The sequence below is a fragment of the Macrotis lagotis genome, chromosome 8 (genome assembly GCF_037893015.1).
Source record: "Macrotis lagotis isolate mMagLag1 chromosome 8, bilby.v1.9.chrom.fasta, whole genome shotgun sequence".
NCBI classification, from domain to species: domain Eukaryota; kingdom Metazoa; phylum Chordata; class Mammalia; order Peramelemorphia; family Peramelidae; genus Macrotis; species Macrotis lagotis.
The window spans coordinates 19,196,234-19,209,521 of NC_133665.1; the positions used below are offsets into that span (position 1 = coordinate 19,196,234).

General features: G+C 34.6%; 1 protein-coding gene across 1 annotated transcript in view; it reads left to right on the plus strand.

The window, feature by feature from the left end:
- RRN3 (RRN3 homolog, RNA polymerase I transcription factor) overlaps positions 1-13,288 on the plus strand; it is a 45,466-nt gene that overhangs the window by 28,442 nt on the left and 3,736 nt on the right. The window contains exons 10-17 of the mRNA XM_074196466.1: positions 209-310; positions 1,052-1,190; positions 2,683-2,813; positions 2,945-3,075; positions 4,201-4,385; positions 7,370-7,478; positions 8,034-8,186; positions 10,700-10,787. Of these exons, the coding sequence (XP_074052567.1) occupies positions 209-310; positions 1,052-1,190; positions 2,683-2,813; positions 2,945-3,075; positions 4,201-4,385; positions 7,370-7,478; positions 8,034-8,186; positions 10,700-10,787 (1,038 nt within the window). The remainder of the gene's footprint in view (positions 1-208; positions 311-1,051; positions 1,191-2,682; positions 2,814-2,944; positions 3,076-4,200; positions 4,386-7,369; positions 7,479-8,033; positions 8,187-10,699; positions 10,788-13,288) is intronic.

Here is a 13,288-nt window from a genome sequence, read left to right on the forward strand (position 1 = left end):
GAAATTCAGGTGATAGCAAAAATAGTTATTGAAATTAAAAGTTTGCACTACCCAAATCACACTGTAGATTTGGAGTGTGTGTTTGTGTAATGGGAATCCTATAAAATATACTAATCCAAGTGTTTAATTGACTTAGAAATAGCTCTTGTGTTGAAATATATCAATATTTTTTAAAGTTTTTGTATTTTTTCTTCATTTGAAACAATAGGTAAGTGTATCACGACAAGATATTGAAGATGCAGAGGATGCAGTGGAAACAGCTGTTCAAACTGACAATGGGACAGATACAGTTGAAAGATTATTTAATATGGTCAGTCTATTACTAAAATAAAACTCAATATATAAGCTATCTGGTATAGATTTTCTCTCATGGTATTGATGGAAAAACCAACTAGTTGATCTTTGAATTATAACAACATAGACTATTTAACAAGCAATCCCTCATTACATAAAAATATATCTCTGGCCAGGTTATTACTTTTGCCAGCTATTATTGCTGTTAAAAAAACCAGCTGTGTTTTTCTTTAAATTTGAGTGAAAAGTTGTATGTTTACATTTAATTATTTCTGCTCCAGCCTAGGAAAGGATTTTGTTCTGGAACCGATAACAGTTTATGATGGAGCAATTGTAAAACACATAAATTGCTTTTAATACTGTTTCAAATTATTTGGAACATAGATAATTTCTTTAGTTTGAATACTTTTATCTATATAGACTACAATCTCTTCCATATCTTGGTTTCCATGGGTTTCTGGGTCTAAAATATTTTCCACCTCGAGTTGAACTTTCTGTTTAAGAGTCTCTCGGAAACCTAATTAGCATGACTCTTAACTGATGACTTTTGCTTTGTTCAGCATTTTCAGCTTGAACTGTCACATTCCATTGGCATAACTTGAGAACCCAAGATTATTCATCTGTGTACCATCATGAGGGCATTGGAGTAGGACTTGTAGTGGAGCTTATTTCTGTCTTATATGTTATTTAATTTGCCATAGGTATTTTTCTTTTTTAATTTTTTTTGTGGAAAATTTAATTGCTTTCCATTTAACAGGATGAAGATGAAGAGACTAAAGATGAAACAAAAGATATTTCTGAAAAGAGTGATCAAATGGCACATCCAGTAGCAGAACGTTTAGATATTCTTTTGTCCTTACTCTTTTCCTACATAAAAGATGTCTGCTATAAAAATGGTAATTAGAAAAAAAGTCCAATTATATATGCATAGAAGTTAGTCATTTTTATCCAGAGATTTGAATTATTTTGAAGCTGCCTGATATTTTTTCATGATAATATAATAGCCTTGTCTTAGTGCCTTAACTGTGAGGAACTTCTCATGAAAGATCCAAATATGTAAAGATTACCAAGATCTGTCATCATTATGCTAACATTGCTTATGAGAGTAAACACTCGTGTGATTGAAACAGAAATCTGTGTTTTTTTTTAAAGAAAGATTTTATTTATTTTGAGTTTTACAACTTTTTTCTCCTATTCTTGCTTCCCTCCCCCACACCCCACAGAAGGCCATCTATTAGTCTTTACATTAATCTAAGTTGAATGTGATGAGAGAAAAATCATATCCTTAAGGAAAAAAAATAAACTATAAGAGCAAAATTACATAATAAGATAACAGGTTTTTTTTAAATTGAAGGTAATAGTCTTGATCTGTGTTCAAACTCCACAATTCTTTCTCGGGATACAGATGGTATCCTTCATCGCAAATACCTCAAAATTGTCTCTGATTGTTGCACTGATGGAATGAGCATGTCCATCAAGGTTGATCATCATCCCCATGTTGCTTTTAGGATGTACAGTATTTTTCTGGTTCTGCTCATCTCTCAGTATCAGTTCATGCAAATCCTTCCAGGTTTCCCTGAATTCCCATCCCTTCTGGTTTCTAATAGAACAGTAGTGTTCCATGACATAAACAATTTGTTAAGTTTTTGTCCCCAATTGAAGGACATTCACTTAATTTCTAATTCTTTGCCACCACAAATTGGTCTGCTATGTTTATTTTTGTACAAGTGATATTTTTACCCTTTTCCATAATCTCTTCAGGGTATAGGCCCAGTAGTGGTATTGCTGGATCAAAAGATAAGAACATTTTTGTTGCCCTTTGGGCATAATTCCAAATTGGTCTCCAGAAATGTTGGATAAGTTCACAGCTCCACCAACAGTGTATTAGTGTCCCAGATTTCCCCCATCCTTTCCAACACTGATCATTGTCCTTTCTGGTTTGTTATTTATTAATACTGTATTTTTGACAAAGGTCTCTTATTTTCATTCTTTCATGCAATCACATTATTTTAGTTGTTTTTAATGTGATTAACTATGATAATTTTTTTCCTAATGTTGTATTTAGTATAGATCCAACATGGTCCTAGTAATTTATTATATACATTTTGCTAGAGTTTGATAAATATTTTGTTTCCTTATTCATTAATTATATTGCCACCTAGTTCTTTTCTGAATATTATTTTTTAGGTAGAATGTAGTAGGTGAAAATAAACTGGCATTATTAGACAAGACTTGTGAATCACAGGTAATTTATCTTATTGGTTCTAGTCTGATGAAGATGTTTCTTAATATTGAAAATTGTATACTTTGTCTATTTAAAAATTTTTATTTAAAAAATTTTTCCTTTTAATTAGCATTTGAAACTGAAAAGTTATGTTTACTTTGTAGGTGAGATTGATGTCAACAAAACAAAGGACTTGTATCGAGATTTAATAGGAATCTTTGACAAGCTGGTATTGCCAACCCACGCCTCTTGTCACATACAATATTTTATGTTTTACCTCTGTAGCTTTAAATTGGTAAGTAGAAAAGCCATTTTAAAAATGTTACTCACTCCCCCCCTTCTAACAGATGAATTTACAGAAAATGAGATAATTTTTAAACCTTCCTCTTAGTGATAGTAACTTAGGTAAATCTACTTTCTTCATAGGGATTTGCAGAAGCATTTTTGGAGCATCTTTGGAAAAAGTTGCAGAATCCAAATAATCCTGCCATCCTCAGGCAAGCTGCTGGAAATTATATTGGCAGTCTCTTGGCAAGAGCTAAATTTGTTCCCATTGTGTAAGTAATTTTATGCTTGTGTTTGAATATCATTCTTTTTAAAGACCAAGATCATTGGGATTTGGGAGTTGTCAGCATACATTTAATAATTCAATCCATGGACTAATGAAATTACTAAGAGAGGAAATTTAGAGATAAAGACCAAGGAGGGCCAAGGAGAGAATCTTGGAATTCCCATAATATGGGGCAGGACATGGATGATCATCCAGGAAGAAGACTTTAGTAGTAGTAGGCCAACCAATCTAAGAGAGTGAAAGAGGCAATGTCCTGAAGGCTGAGAAAGGAGGAAGTGCCCAAAGAAGGGTTATGTCAGAAGCTGTGGAGAAGTCAGAATGCATAAAAACAGGGAAAAGGCTGGTGATCTTGGATAAAAGCTCCCTTCCTAACCCAACTTGAGTCAGAAGCTAGATAATTTAGGATATAGAATTGTGACCTAAGTGAGGAAGGTGGGGCATGTTTGTTTGTATGTATGTATGTATGTATGTATGTATGTAACTGAATCTCAAAAAGAAGAGAGGCAGAGTTGGGATTTTGCAAGTCCACAAATCAGAGAAGTTTAACATTCTACCCTTAGAATCCTGGGAAGAAAGAAGGTGGTATCTGTTACATACTAAAGACAAGACCAGTGTCTTGGTCTCTTTTGCTTCATCCCAATTTAATGATCAGTTCTTCATTGGACTTGATATCAGATACAATGACCTAGATGGAGAAAAAATTTGGGGTCTTTCAATGGTTATAGACAGCTAAGACTGTTGTTTTCTCATGCGGGCTGGTGAAGTTTTATGCATACGTTGTGGTAAGGGAAAGCAGTGACCTCAGCAAAGGAACAATAGAGCCTAGGAGGAAGCCTTTGGACTTAGTCTCAGGAAAAACTGAACCAAGTTCAGCTTACTGTCAGTGAATGAAGAGTCAGTTCATTTCCTGAAGTGGCAGAACTTAGACTATTGCTTCTTGCTTTTCTGGCTCTTCTATGACCATGGATAGGACTTGAAATTGATAACTGTTTTTATATTTAGTGTTAACATGGAGTTATGAAATGTTTTCCATTGATCTTATTTATAAGAGTTGATCATTTTATAAAATAAATAAAATTTGCTCTTTAATTGAAATTTTTCTTTACTCTAGCACTGTAAAAGCATGCCTACATCTTTTGGTTACCTGGCTGCATATCTACCTTGATAACCAGGATGCAGGAACAAAAGCTTTCTGTGATGTTGCTCTTCATGGACCATTTTATTCAGCATGTCAGGCTGTGTTTTACACTTTTGTTTTTCGACACAAGCAACTTTTAGATGGAAACTTAAGGAAAGGTAAGTATATTTGGACACATGAAGAATTTACATTCATTGACTTGCTTTTATTGTCTTTCGTTTGTCTTTTTTTTTTTTCTTTTTAGGTTTTTGCAAGGCAAATGGGGTGAAGTGGCTTGCCCAAGGCCACACAGCTAGGTAATTATTAAGTGTCTGAGACTGGATTTGAACTCAGGTACTCCTGACTCCAGGGCCAGTGCTTTATCCACTGAGCCACCTAGCTGCCCCTTTTATTGTCTTTTTTATGTTACTGTTATCCTTTTAAACTTGTTGTTATTCCCTCAGCAGTCTAGCCAAGTACAATTGAAAATTTGATAAATACATTTTTTACATTATGGTTTTTGTTTCAGTGACTTCTATAATTGTTTCTAATTTAAATAATTTAAAATAAACCTATTAACTGTATTAGAATTGAAGACAATTTCTAGTATGAATAGATTTCCATTATAAATTATATGTCTATGATTCCACTAATTTTGAAGGATGATTTTCAGTAGTTAGGAGAAAAAAGGAATTTTATACGTGTGGAGGGCAAAGTTTTAGGTGACCAATAGTTTTTCAATGTATTGCTCAATTTTGGATTAATTTTGCTGATCTGTTTTTCCTTCTCTGTTTTATTCTTTATGATCACTGGAACAGGAGACACACATAGGGAAATGCTAGTGATATCAAAATAAAAAAGTGTGACTCTGGGCAAATTACTTAAAAGAACATTTTCTTTTCTTAGGCATAATTATTATAAATTGGCATATTATTATGCTCATAGAGATATATTTTCTGTCCAGAGGTGTTCGCTTATATACCTTTCATTATGTCCATTACTTCACAATATTTGTCATAGAAAGTATCTGAATAAATTTCTAAAGGGAGTCTGAGTTTTGTGGTTAGCTTAGCAGCAGCTTATTTAGAAGGAATTCCAAAACTTTGGGTCATACTAATGGTTTAAAAATATTATAGAACACATTTTATTGATATAATAAAAATGTTGATGATAATAAATAATGCCCATGTGACGGGCACTGTGTTAAATGTTTACAAATATCTCATTTGATCTTCCCAACAGCCCAGAGAGGTAGGTGCTATTAATCCCCATTTTATATTTGAGAAAACTAAAGCAAACAGGTTAAGTAATTTGCCCAGAGTCACACTTTTTTATTTTGATATCACTAGCATTTCCCTATGTGTGTCTCCTGTTCCAGAGATCATAAAGAATAAAATAGAGGAGGAAAAATAGATCAGCAAAACTAACCCAAAATTGAGCAATACATTGAAAAAACTGACAATAAAGTCATTATTTTATATCTGTAGACCACCCCTCTGTCGTTGGAGTTAGGGAGGATATTCCCAGGAATAATACTATAAATTGCTTGAACAAAGAATGACTTATTTTATCCTCTCTGAGTAATTTTTAACATGGCATTAGTTCACATAATCTATGATACTGTTTTCTCATTTTGTACTGTTTAAATTCTCTGACACAAAATTATGGTTTATAAAATTATATTATTAGCATTGCCTTCAAGTGCTGTGGTATAATAAATATTGAGAAAGACTCAATTTTGACACATATTTGGCTCTGTGATTCTGGGCAAATTACTTAATGTTCCCAGGCAATTAAGATTGTATGTTGCAGAGTGAAATCAGAAATTAAGGGGAAAAAAGTATCTTACGTTTGTATAGTATTTTACAATTTCCCGGGTACTTTCACTAACATTATCTCATTTGATAATGAGATTGTAATCATTGTAAATATCATGTAACAGTAATAAGGGAGGCACAAAAAGGAGGTTTTATTTTGTGGACAGCTAGGTAATGAAGTAAATAAGAGGGTCAGACGTAGTACCAGGAATTTCTAGTTTTGTGACTAGCCTAGTGTGAGGAATTTCTAATTTTATGACCCTGGGTAAGTCACTGAACACTGATTGCCTCAGTTTCCTATCTGTTAAAGAACTGGAGAAGAAAATGGCAAATCACTTCAGTATCTGCCAAGAAAAAATCTCAAATAGGGGTCATGAAGAGAATGACACCTCTGAAAAAAAATGAATTAACAAATTATTTTGTGGTCTTTCTAAAGAATAAATGAAGCTTTAAAAAATTTGACCCAGGGGCAGCTAGGTGGCGCAGTGGATAAAGCACCAGCCTTGGAGTCAGGAGTACCTGGGTTCAAATCCGGTCTCAGACACTTAATAATTACCTAGCTGTGTAGCCTTGGGCAAGCCACTTAACCCCATCTGCCTTGCAAAAACCAAAAAAAAAAAAAAAATTGACCCTTAAAAAGACTTCAGTTATAATTTTGCAGTCTTAATTTCACACAAATAACCTTGAGAAATATCTTCATAAGTACAAAATAGAAACAGATTTTAAGATCTCAAAGTAAAAAAATAAACATTTATGGATAAGCCATTGTACATAAAAAACGAATAAAAAGTCAAAATTCTCAAACCCATGTTTAAAAAAATTAGACAAAAAACTTCTTTTTCATGCTATCATATTAATTTGAAGTATTTCTGGACTTTTAATGGCAGTTAAAGTTATCTTCTATATGCATATTCACTAGATCTGGAACTGAAAGCCACTTTAGAAGTCATCTTATTCAAACATCCTTTTAAAGATAGGCAAGTGAGGCCCAGGCAGTTTGACTCAGAAGTCAAATCCAGGTTTCCCTACATTCAAAATCCAATTCTTTTATACTATACTTTTTTTTTGTTTGTTTTTTTGCATGGCAATGAGGTTAAGACTTGCCAATGGTCACATAACTAAGTAGGTATTAAATGTCTGAGGCAGAATTTGAACTCAGGTCCTACTGATTCCGGGGTTGGTACTCTATCTATTGCACCACCTATCTGTCCCATACTGTATTTTGTGTGTGTGTGTGTGTCAACACCTGGCATTTAAATTCTAGTCATCAGAAACAAAATGATCATTTATTTCTAGCTTTGAATTTGTTTATGTTAAACTCTTAACTGAGTTGTTTTTTTTTAAAGGCTTGACTTATCTACAGAGTTTAAATTTTGAGCGCATAGTTATGTCTCAGCTAAATCCTTTGAAGATTTGCCTCCCTTTGGTAGTTAACTTATTTGCTGCCATTACAAGGTAAGTTGTTCGAGCATGATTTTTAAAATTGGAGGATATGTAAATATAATTTCCATTTTAGATCAATTCTCACCAGGCATTTATTATCGATTCTCACCAGGCATTTATTATCTGCCTTATATTAGGCACAGGGGTTACAAAGACAGAAATGAAACAGTCCATGAATTCAAAAATTTTATTTTCTACTGAGGATAGTGTGTATAGAAATAAACATAGAATTGTTAGGGAAGAAGATTCTAATGGATAAATCAAAAGAGGCCCCTTGGAGAAGATGTCAGTTGAGGTTGGTCTTAAAGGGAGCTAGCATCTCCAAGAGGAGGAAGGCAGAGAATTATAGGCATAAGGGACAAAAAGCACAGAAACGGGAGGTGGGATTGTGGGATTCCTTGGATAAGAAACGGAACTAAAGAAGTGTAAAAGAACTTTTAGATTTATGCTTATTTTGAAATGAAATTTGTTCTTATACTATATTTTAGTATATTGTAGTATTACTTATTGAATTCTAAAGACCAAATGAAGTAATTCCACTATGCTAACAAATATCTTTTTCTGAAGGAAATATCAGTTAGTGTTTTGTTACACTATTATTGAGAGAAACAACCGACAGATGCTTCCAGTTCTTAGAAATACTACAGGAGGTGGCTCAGTACAGACCTGTACTAATCCACTTGACACATTCTTCCCCTTTGATCCTTGTGTTCTCAAGAGGTAAGTTCTTATTTTAAAATTTGAAGGTTAAGTGGAATATTGGGACTTATTTGGACAAAGTTTAAATGCATATGAAGCTTTCACCATTTATAAAGTACTTTCTTGAGAACTCTTGAGGTAGGGGCAACTAGGTGGAGAGATCACTGGTTCTGGAATCAGGAGGACCTGAGTTCAAATGTGACCTCAGACACTTAATAATTACCTAGCTTGTGTGACCTTGGGCAAGCCACTTAACCCCACAGCCTTGCAAAAATCAAAATAAAATAGTAATAACTCTTGAGGTAGAAGGTGTTCTTTTTGCCATTGAGGAAGCTGGATCTTAAAGAGGTTGTCTAGTTAATGTGAAATCTCAAACTTAAATACCAATAAGCCTTCTGGTGCCTAAAGCAAATGCTTGTTCTTTTTATTCTTTTATTTTTATCTTGTGTCCTCCCATACCTTGACCAGAACTTGTATACATTGTAGATACTTAATAAATATTTGTTTAATTTCTTAGATTGAGTTTCTTCTAGGTTCTTAGTTTTTTATTTTTTATTTTTTTAAATTTAAGACAATGGGGTTAAGTGACTTTCCCTAATGTCATATAGCCAGGCAATTATTAAGTGTCTGAGGCTGGATTTGAACTCAGGTCCTTCTGACTCCAGGGCCAGTGCTCTATCCACTTCTCCACCTACTTGCCCCTGGTTGTTAGTCTTTTTTTTTTTTTAAGGTTTTTGCAAGGCAAATGGGGTTAAGTGGCTTGCCCAAGGCCACATAGCCAGGTAATTATTAAGTGTTTGAGACTGGATTTTAACCCAGGTACTCCTGACTCCAGGGCCGGTGCTTTATCCACTGTGACACCTAGCTGCCCCTGGTTGTTAGTTTTTTAAGAAACTTTAAAGCTATTAAAATGACTCTCTTTCCTTTTTGTAAAAAAAAATACATTTTTATTCTTCTTTCATAGTACTTTTAGTATTCCTTTCCCTGTTTTTGGCTAGGTCTGATCTTTAACACGTTCTGAACTTTGGCCTTTGGAGATTCCTTGCCCTAGGTTTTTTTAGTGTTCACTTGAGTAGATTGGGATATGAAGGTTCCTTCTGCCACTGTTAGAAGACCTCCCATTCTAGATAGTCATTGAATTTTATATGATTTGTTGTAAATTTTCTATAAACCTTCCTGTGACAGAAAAGGACCAGTAAGTTCTTGCATTACTTATTAACTGTACTAAATGTGTAATTTATTCTTTTTATTTATTTAATAGTAACTGCTCTAGATTTGGATGCAACAACCTGCCTCTAACACTTGGAACCTTTCTGAGCTACAGGACTTCTCTTAATTTCAATTTCCCAATTAAATATTGAAAATGCCTCCAGAATTGTTTTAAAGATCAAATGCATCTGGGAAGCGCTTTGGAAACTGAACATGTTCTGATTAAATTTTCCTAAATTAGTTTATTTTTCCTTTTCCTATTTGTAGTATCCTAGGAAAATTCACATTTTACTTTTAAAATGATGTTATTTATAATACCTTCCTAATTTTCCTTTGTTCTCAAAGAGGATTATGTTATAAGTCTTTCATTATGTCTGACTTGGGTGATCAGACCAAATACCAGTTCAGAATGCTATATCCACAGGTCAGGCACAAATAGTTCATGTGAACACCTGGGGATGAATTCTCTAAACTTGTGTTTCTCATGTTTTCTTTGAGCTACTTCAATTCTGCTTTGCTCATAGAGCAGAGCACCCTTTCTGATTGAGTGCATGGCATGCTGGATGATCCTATACCATGTTACATGATCAATTCCAAAGGTCTTAGGAGAGACTTTGAGAGTATCCTTGTATTGCTTTTTCTGACATCTCCCTCCCTACTCCCACTTTCACAAGTGTTTGCCCTGTGTGAGTTTTAATAAAATAATGTGATGGCATTTGAACGATGTGGCTGGCCAATCGGAGTTTCACTCTCTCTTTAGTATAGTGTGGTCCTTCGCAATTTAGTTAGAGAAAGGACCTCAGTATCTGGGTTCTTATATTGCCAGGTGATCTTCAAACTTTTCCTTAGACAATTTAAATGAAAGTGATTCAGTTCCCTGTCATGGCTGTGCTATCCAGGTTTTGAAGGCAAACAATGAGGTCAGCACAGCAGCTCCTAAGTCAGCCATAACGTTAAATTTTGACCTCCTGGTCAAAGGGCATGGGTATTTTAGTCAGCTTCTTAGCATTATTCCAAATGATGGTTGAATCAGTTCACCAGTGTCTACCAGTAATAAATTAAATATTTTTGTCTTTTCCTAACCTCTCTAACATCTTTGCCAGTTTGCTAAAAATGAGGTTAAGTCTCAAAATTATTTCGGTTTTCATTTCTCTTATTATTGTTTTGGAGCACTTTTTCTTTTGGTTTAAAGATTCCAGTTCTTTTGATAAGTGTTTTATTTGATCTTATATATTTCTGTTTGTTCTCCATACTTCTTGGATAACAGACCTATCAGAGATATTTACAAATGTTTTGAAATATGATTTAATCAATAATTTTAATAGATCCAAAAGAGTCATTGATCCTATTTATCAGTCATGGGAAGATCTGAGTGCTGAAGAACTTCAGGAATTTAAGAAACCTGTTGAAAAGGTAATTTTTTGATTTAACATTTATTTGTAAACTAGTTATCAGTCTTAATAGCTTTAGTCAAATGATAAACTAACAATAATTAACTAATTATTTTATTGGCTATTTTGTGTTTCTGATTTTATAGAGTTCACTTTTTATAATTCACTGTCCATTTTTCAGTGGAAATTTATTAGCAGATTTTGATGAAATATATTAGATTTTATGCAACTATTAGAGGAAAATGGAGGATAAATAAGTTACTAATTTAGTTACGCTTAAAATGTTCTCATACTTTTTATTTTTGTAAAACTCCCAATAACTTTCCTTAGCTGTCCATTTACCTTCATGTTGACATTTGTACCAGCAGTTGGGTAAATTAACCTTATGATCGTTTAAAAATAATCTCTTGAAGGGATAAATCAATAGGCAATCTTAAACATATCAGCTAGAATATTATCATAAGTAGGTGATCATCCTATACTGTATCATTCTTTTGCTGCAATATGATAATTGTGGTTACTACGTCTTAGAGTCTTCATTCAAATTATGAAACCTGAGTCAGTGTGCTTGTCTCCCTACCTAATTACTATGATAATATACTTCAAAGAATCTAAGATCCTGTTGATCTAGATTACCATTGCCACTAATTGAAATCTGACCCTGTTTAGTTTCTCTAAACAGGAGTCATTCCTCTTCCAGGTGTTTTTTTATTTTCTAGTTTTTAGGGCAACAGTTAGGTTTTCCATGTGTTGTTTCGTGATCTGTCCACACGTTTGACCGACCTCCTTTTCCAAACCATATGTTTTCCTTGATGGCATACTTATGCCATTGCTTCTGCATAAGTTATCCTTGGAAACATTCTACAGCCTACATATTCCCACCAAACATATTTTGATGTTGAATCAGTTACAACTTTGATTCAGAACCATATGTCATTTTCTGGAGAATGTTTGCATTCAGAAAAAGGTTTTTTTATACTTGAGATTGTTTAAAGCAATGAAAATCTTGCTCTATTTCTTGTTTCCTTTATATGCTAGACTTCAGTAACTGTTCAGCTGCAATATATGTATTTATGTATAATATAAAAATGGTGTCTAGTTGTAAGTCATGGTCTGGACTAATGGCATTTTTCATTCATTTAGTTTTTCCTGTAAATATTTTTAATCCATTTCTTTTGAGCATAATGGATCTTATTAAGGAGCCCCTGTGGTATTTTGGGTTTGATAGAACCCATGAAATATTTATTTTTCTTCTTAATACTTAATATTTATTCTCATTTTGTACAAATTTTTTATACATTAATGAAATATTCTTGTTTAAGAGTAAACAAAATACCCCCTCACCCCCCCCAAAATATAGACTCACTTGAGCGATAAAGTAAAGGGGAGAGGAAAAAAATTAAAATAAAAAAAATAGTAATAATTGTAGGTATGGCCAGGTGGCGCAGTGGGACGGAGCACCAGCCCTGGAGTCATGAGCATCTAAGCCCACATCTGGCCCCATACACCCAACGATCACCCAGCTGTGTGACATGCAAGCCACCCCAACCCCACTGCCCTGCAAAAACTGAAAAAAGAAAAAAGAAGACCCAAAATAAAATAAAGTAGTAATAATAGTAGGGGCGGCTAGGTGGCAGACAGAGCATTGGCCCTTGAGCCAGAAGCACCTGGGTCCAAATCCGGCCTCAGACACCCAATGATCATCCTGCTATGCCACCCCAGGTGGGCCACCCAGCCCCATTTGCCCTGCACCCCCCCCAAATAATAATAATAATAAAAAATGTGCTTGAGACTTTGTTCCAACACAAACACAAACAACTCTGTGACGAGTGGGTCACATTCTTTATAAGTCCATGGTGAAAAGTTACTTCCATGTTTTTGCACTGTTGCCATTGCTGATTGCAACTTCCTCCTTTTCGTATTTCTCCACTACCATGTACTATATTTCTCTCTCTCCTTTCACTCTGACTCTGCTGTAGTATAGCTGAGTGGTGCATTAGACAGATCCCTGGCTCTGGGGCCAAGAGGCCCCGAGCCCCCATACCACCCCTTAGGCCCAGCATCCACCTGACCCTATGGTCCCGGACAGGCCATCCAATCCCAGCCTCTTGCAAGAAGTAAAAAAGAAAATGTGTTATATCTGACCACTCTCCCTCCATGGTCCATCCTCTCCTCCATCACTCACATCACCCCCCCTTCCCCCTGCCCCCCCTTCTTACTCCAGATATCTATACCCCATTGAGTATATATGCTGTTTCCTTTCCTAGCCACCTCTGATGAGAGCAAAGATTCCCTCATTCTCCCCTTCCATATCATTGCAGTAGCTCATTGTAATAAAGAAAAATCTAATTATATGAAATATCTTGGCCTATTCCCCCTCTCCTTTTTCTTTCTCCCATTACATTTCCCTTTTTTCTATTGACTCCATTTTTACACCATATTTTATCTTCGAATTCAGCTTTCTCCTGTGCTTCAACTATAAAAGCTCCCTCTACCTGCTCTATTGACTGAGAAGGTTCGTTC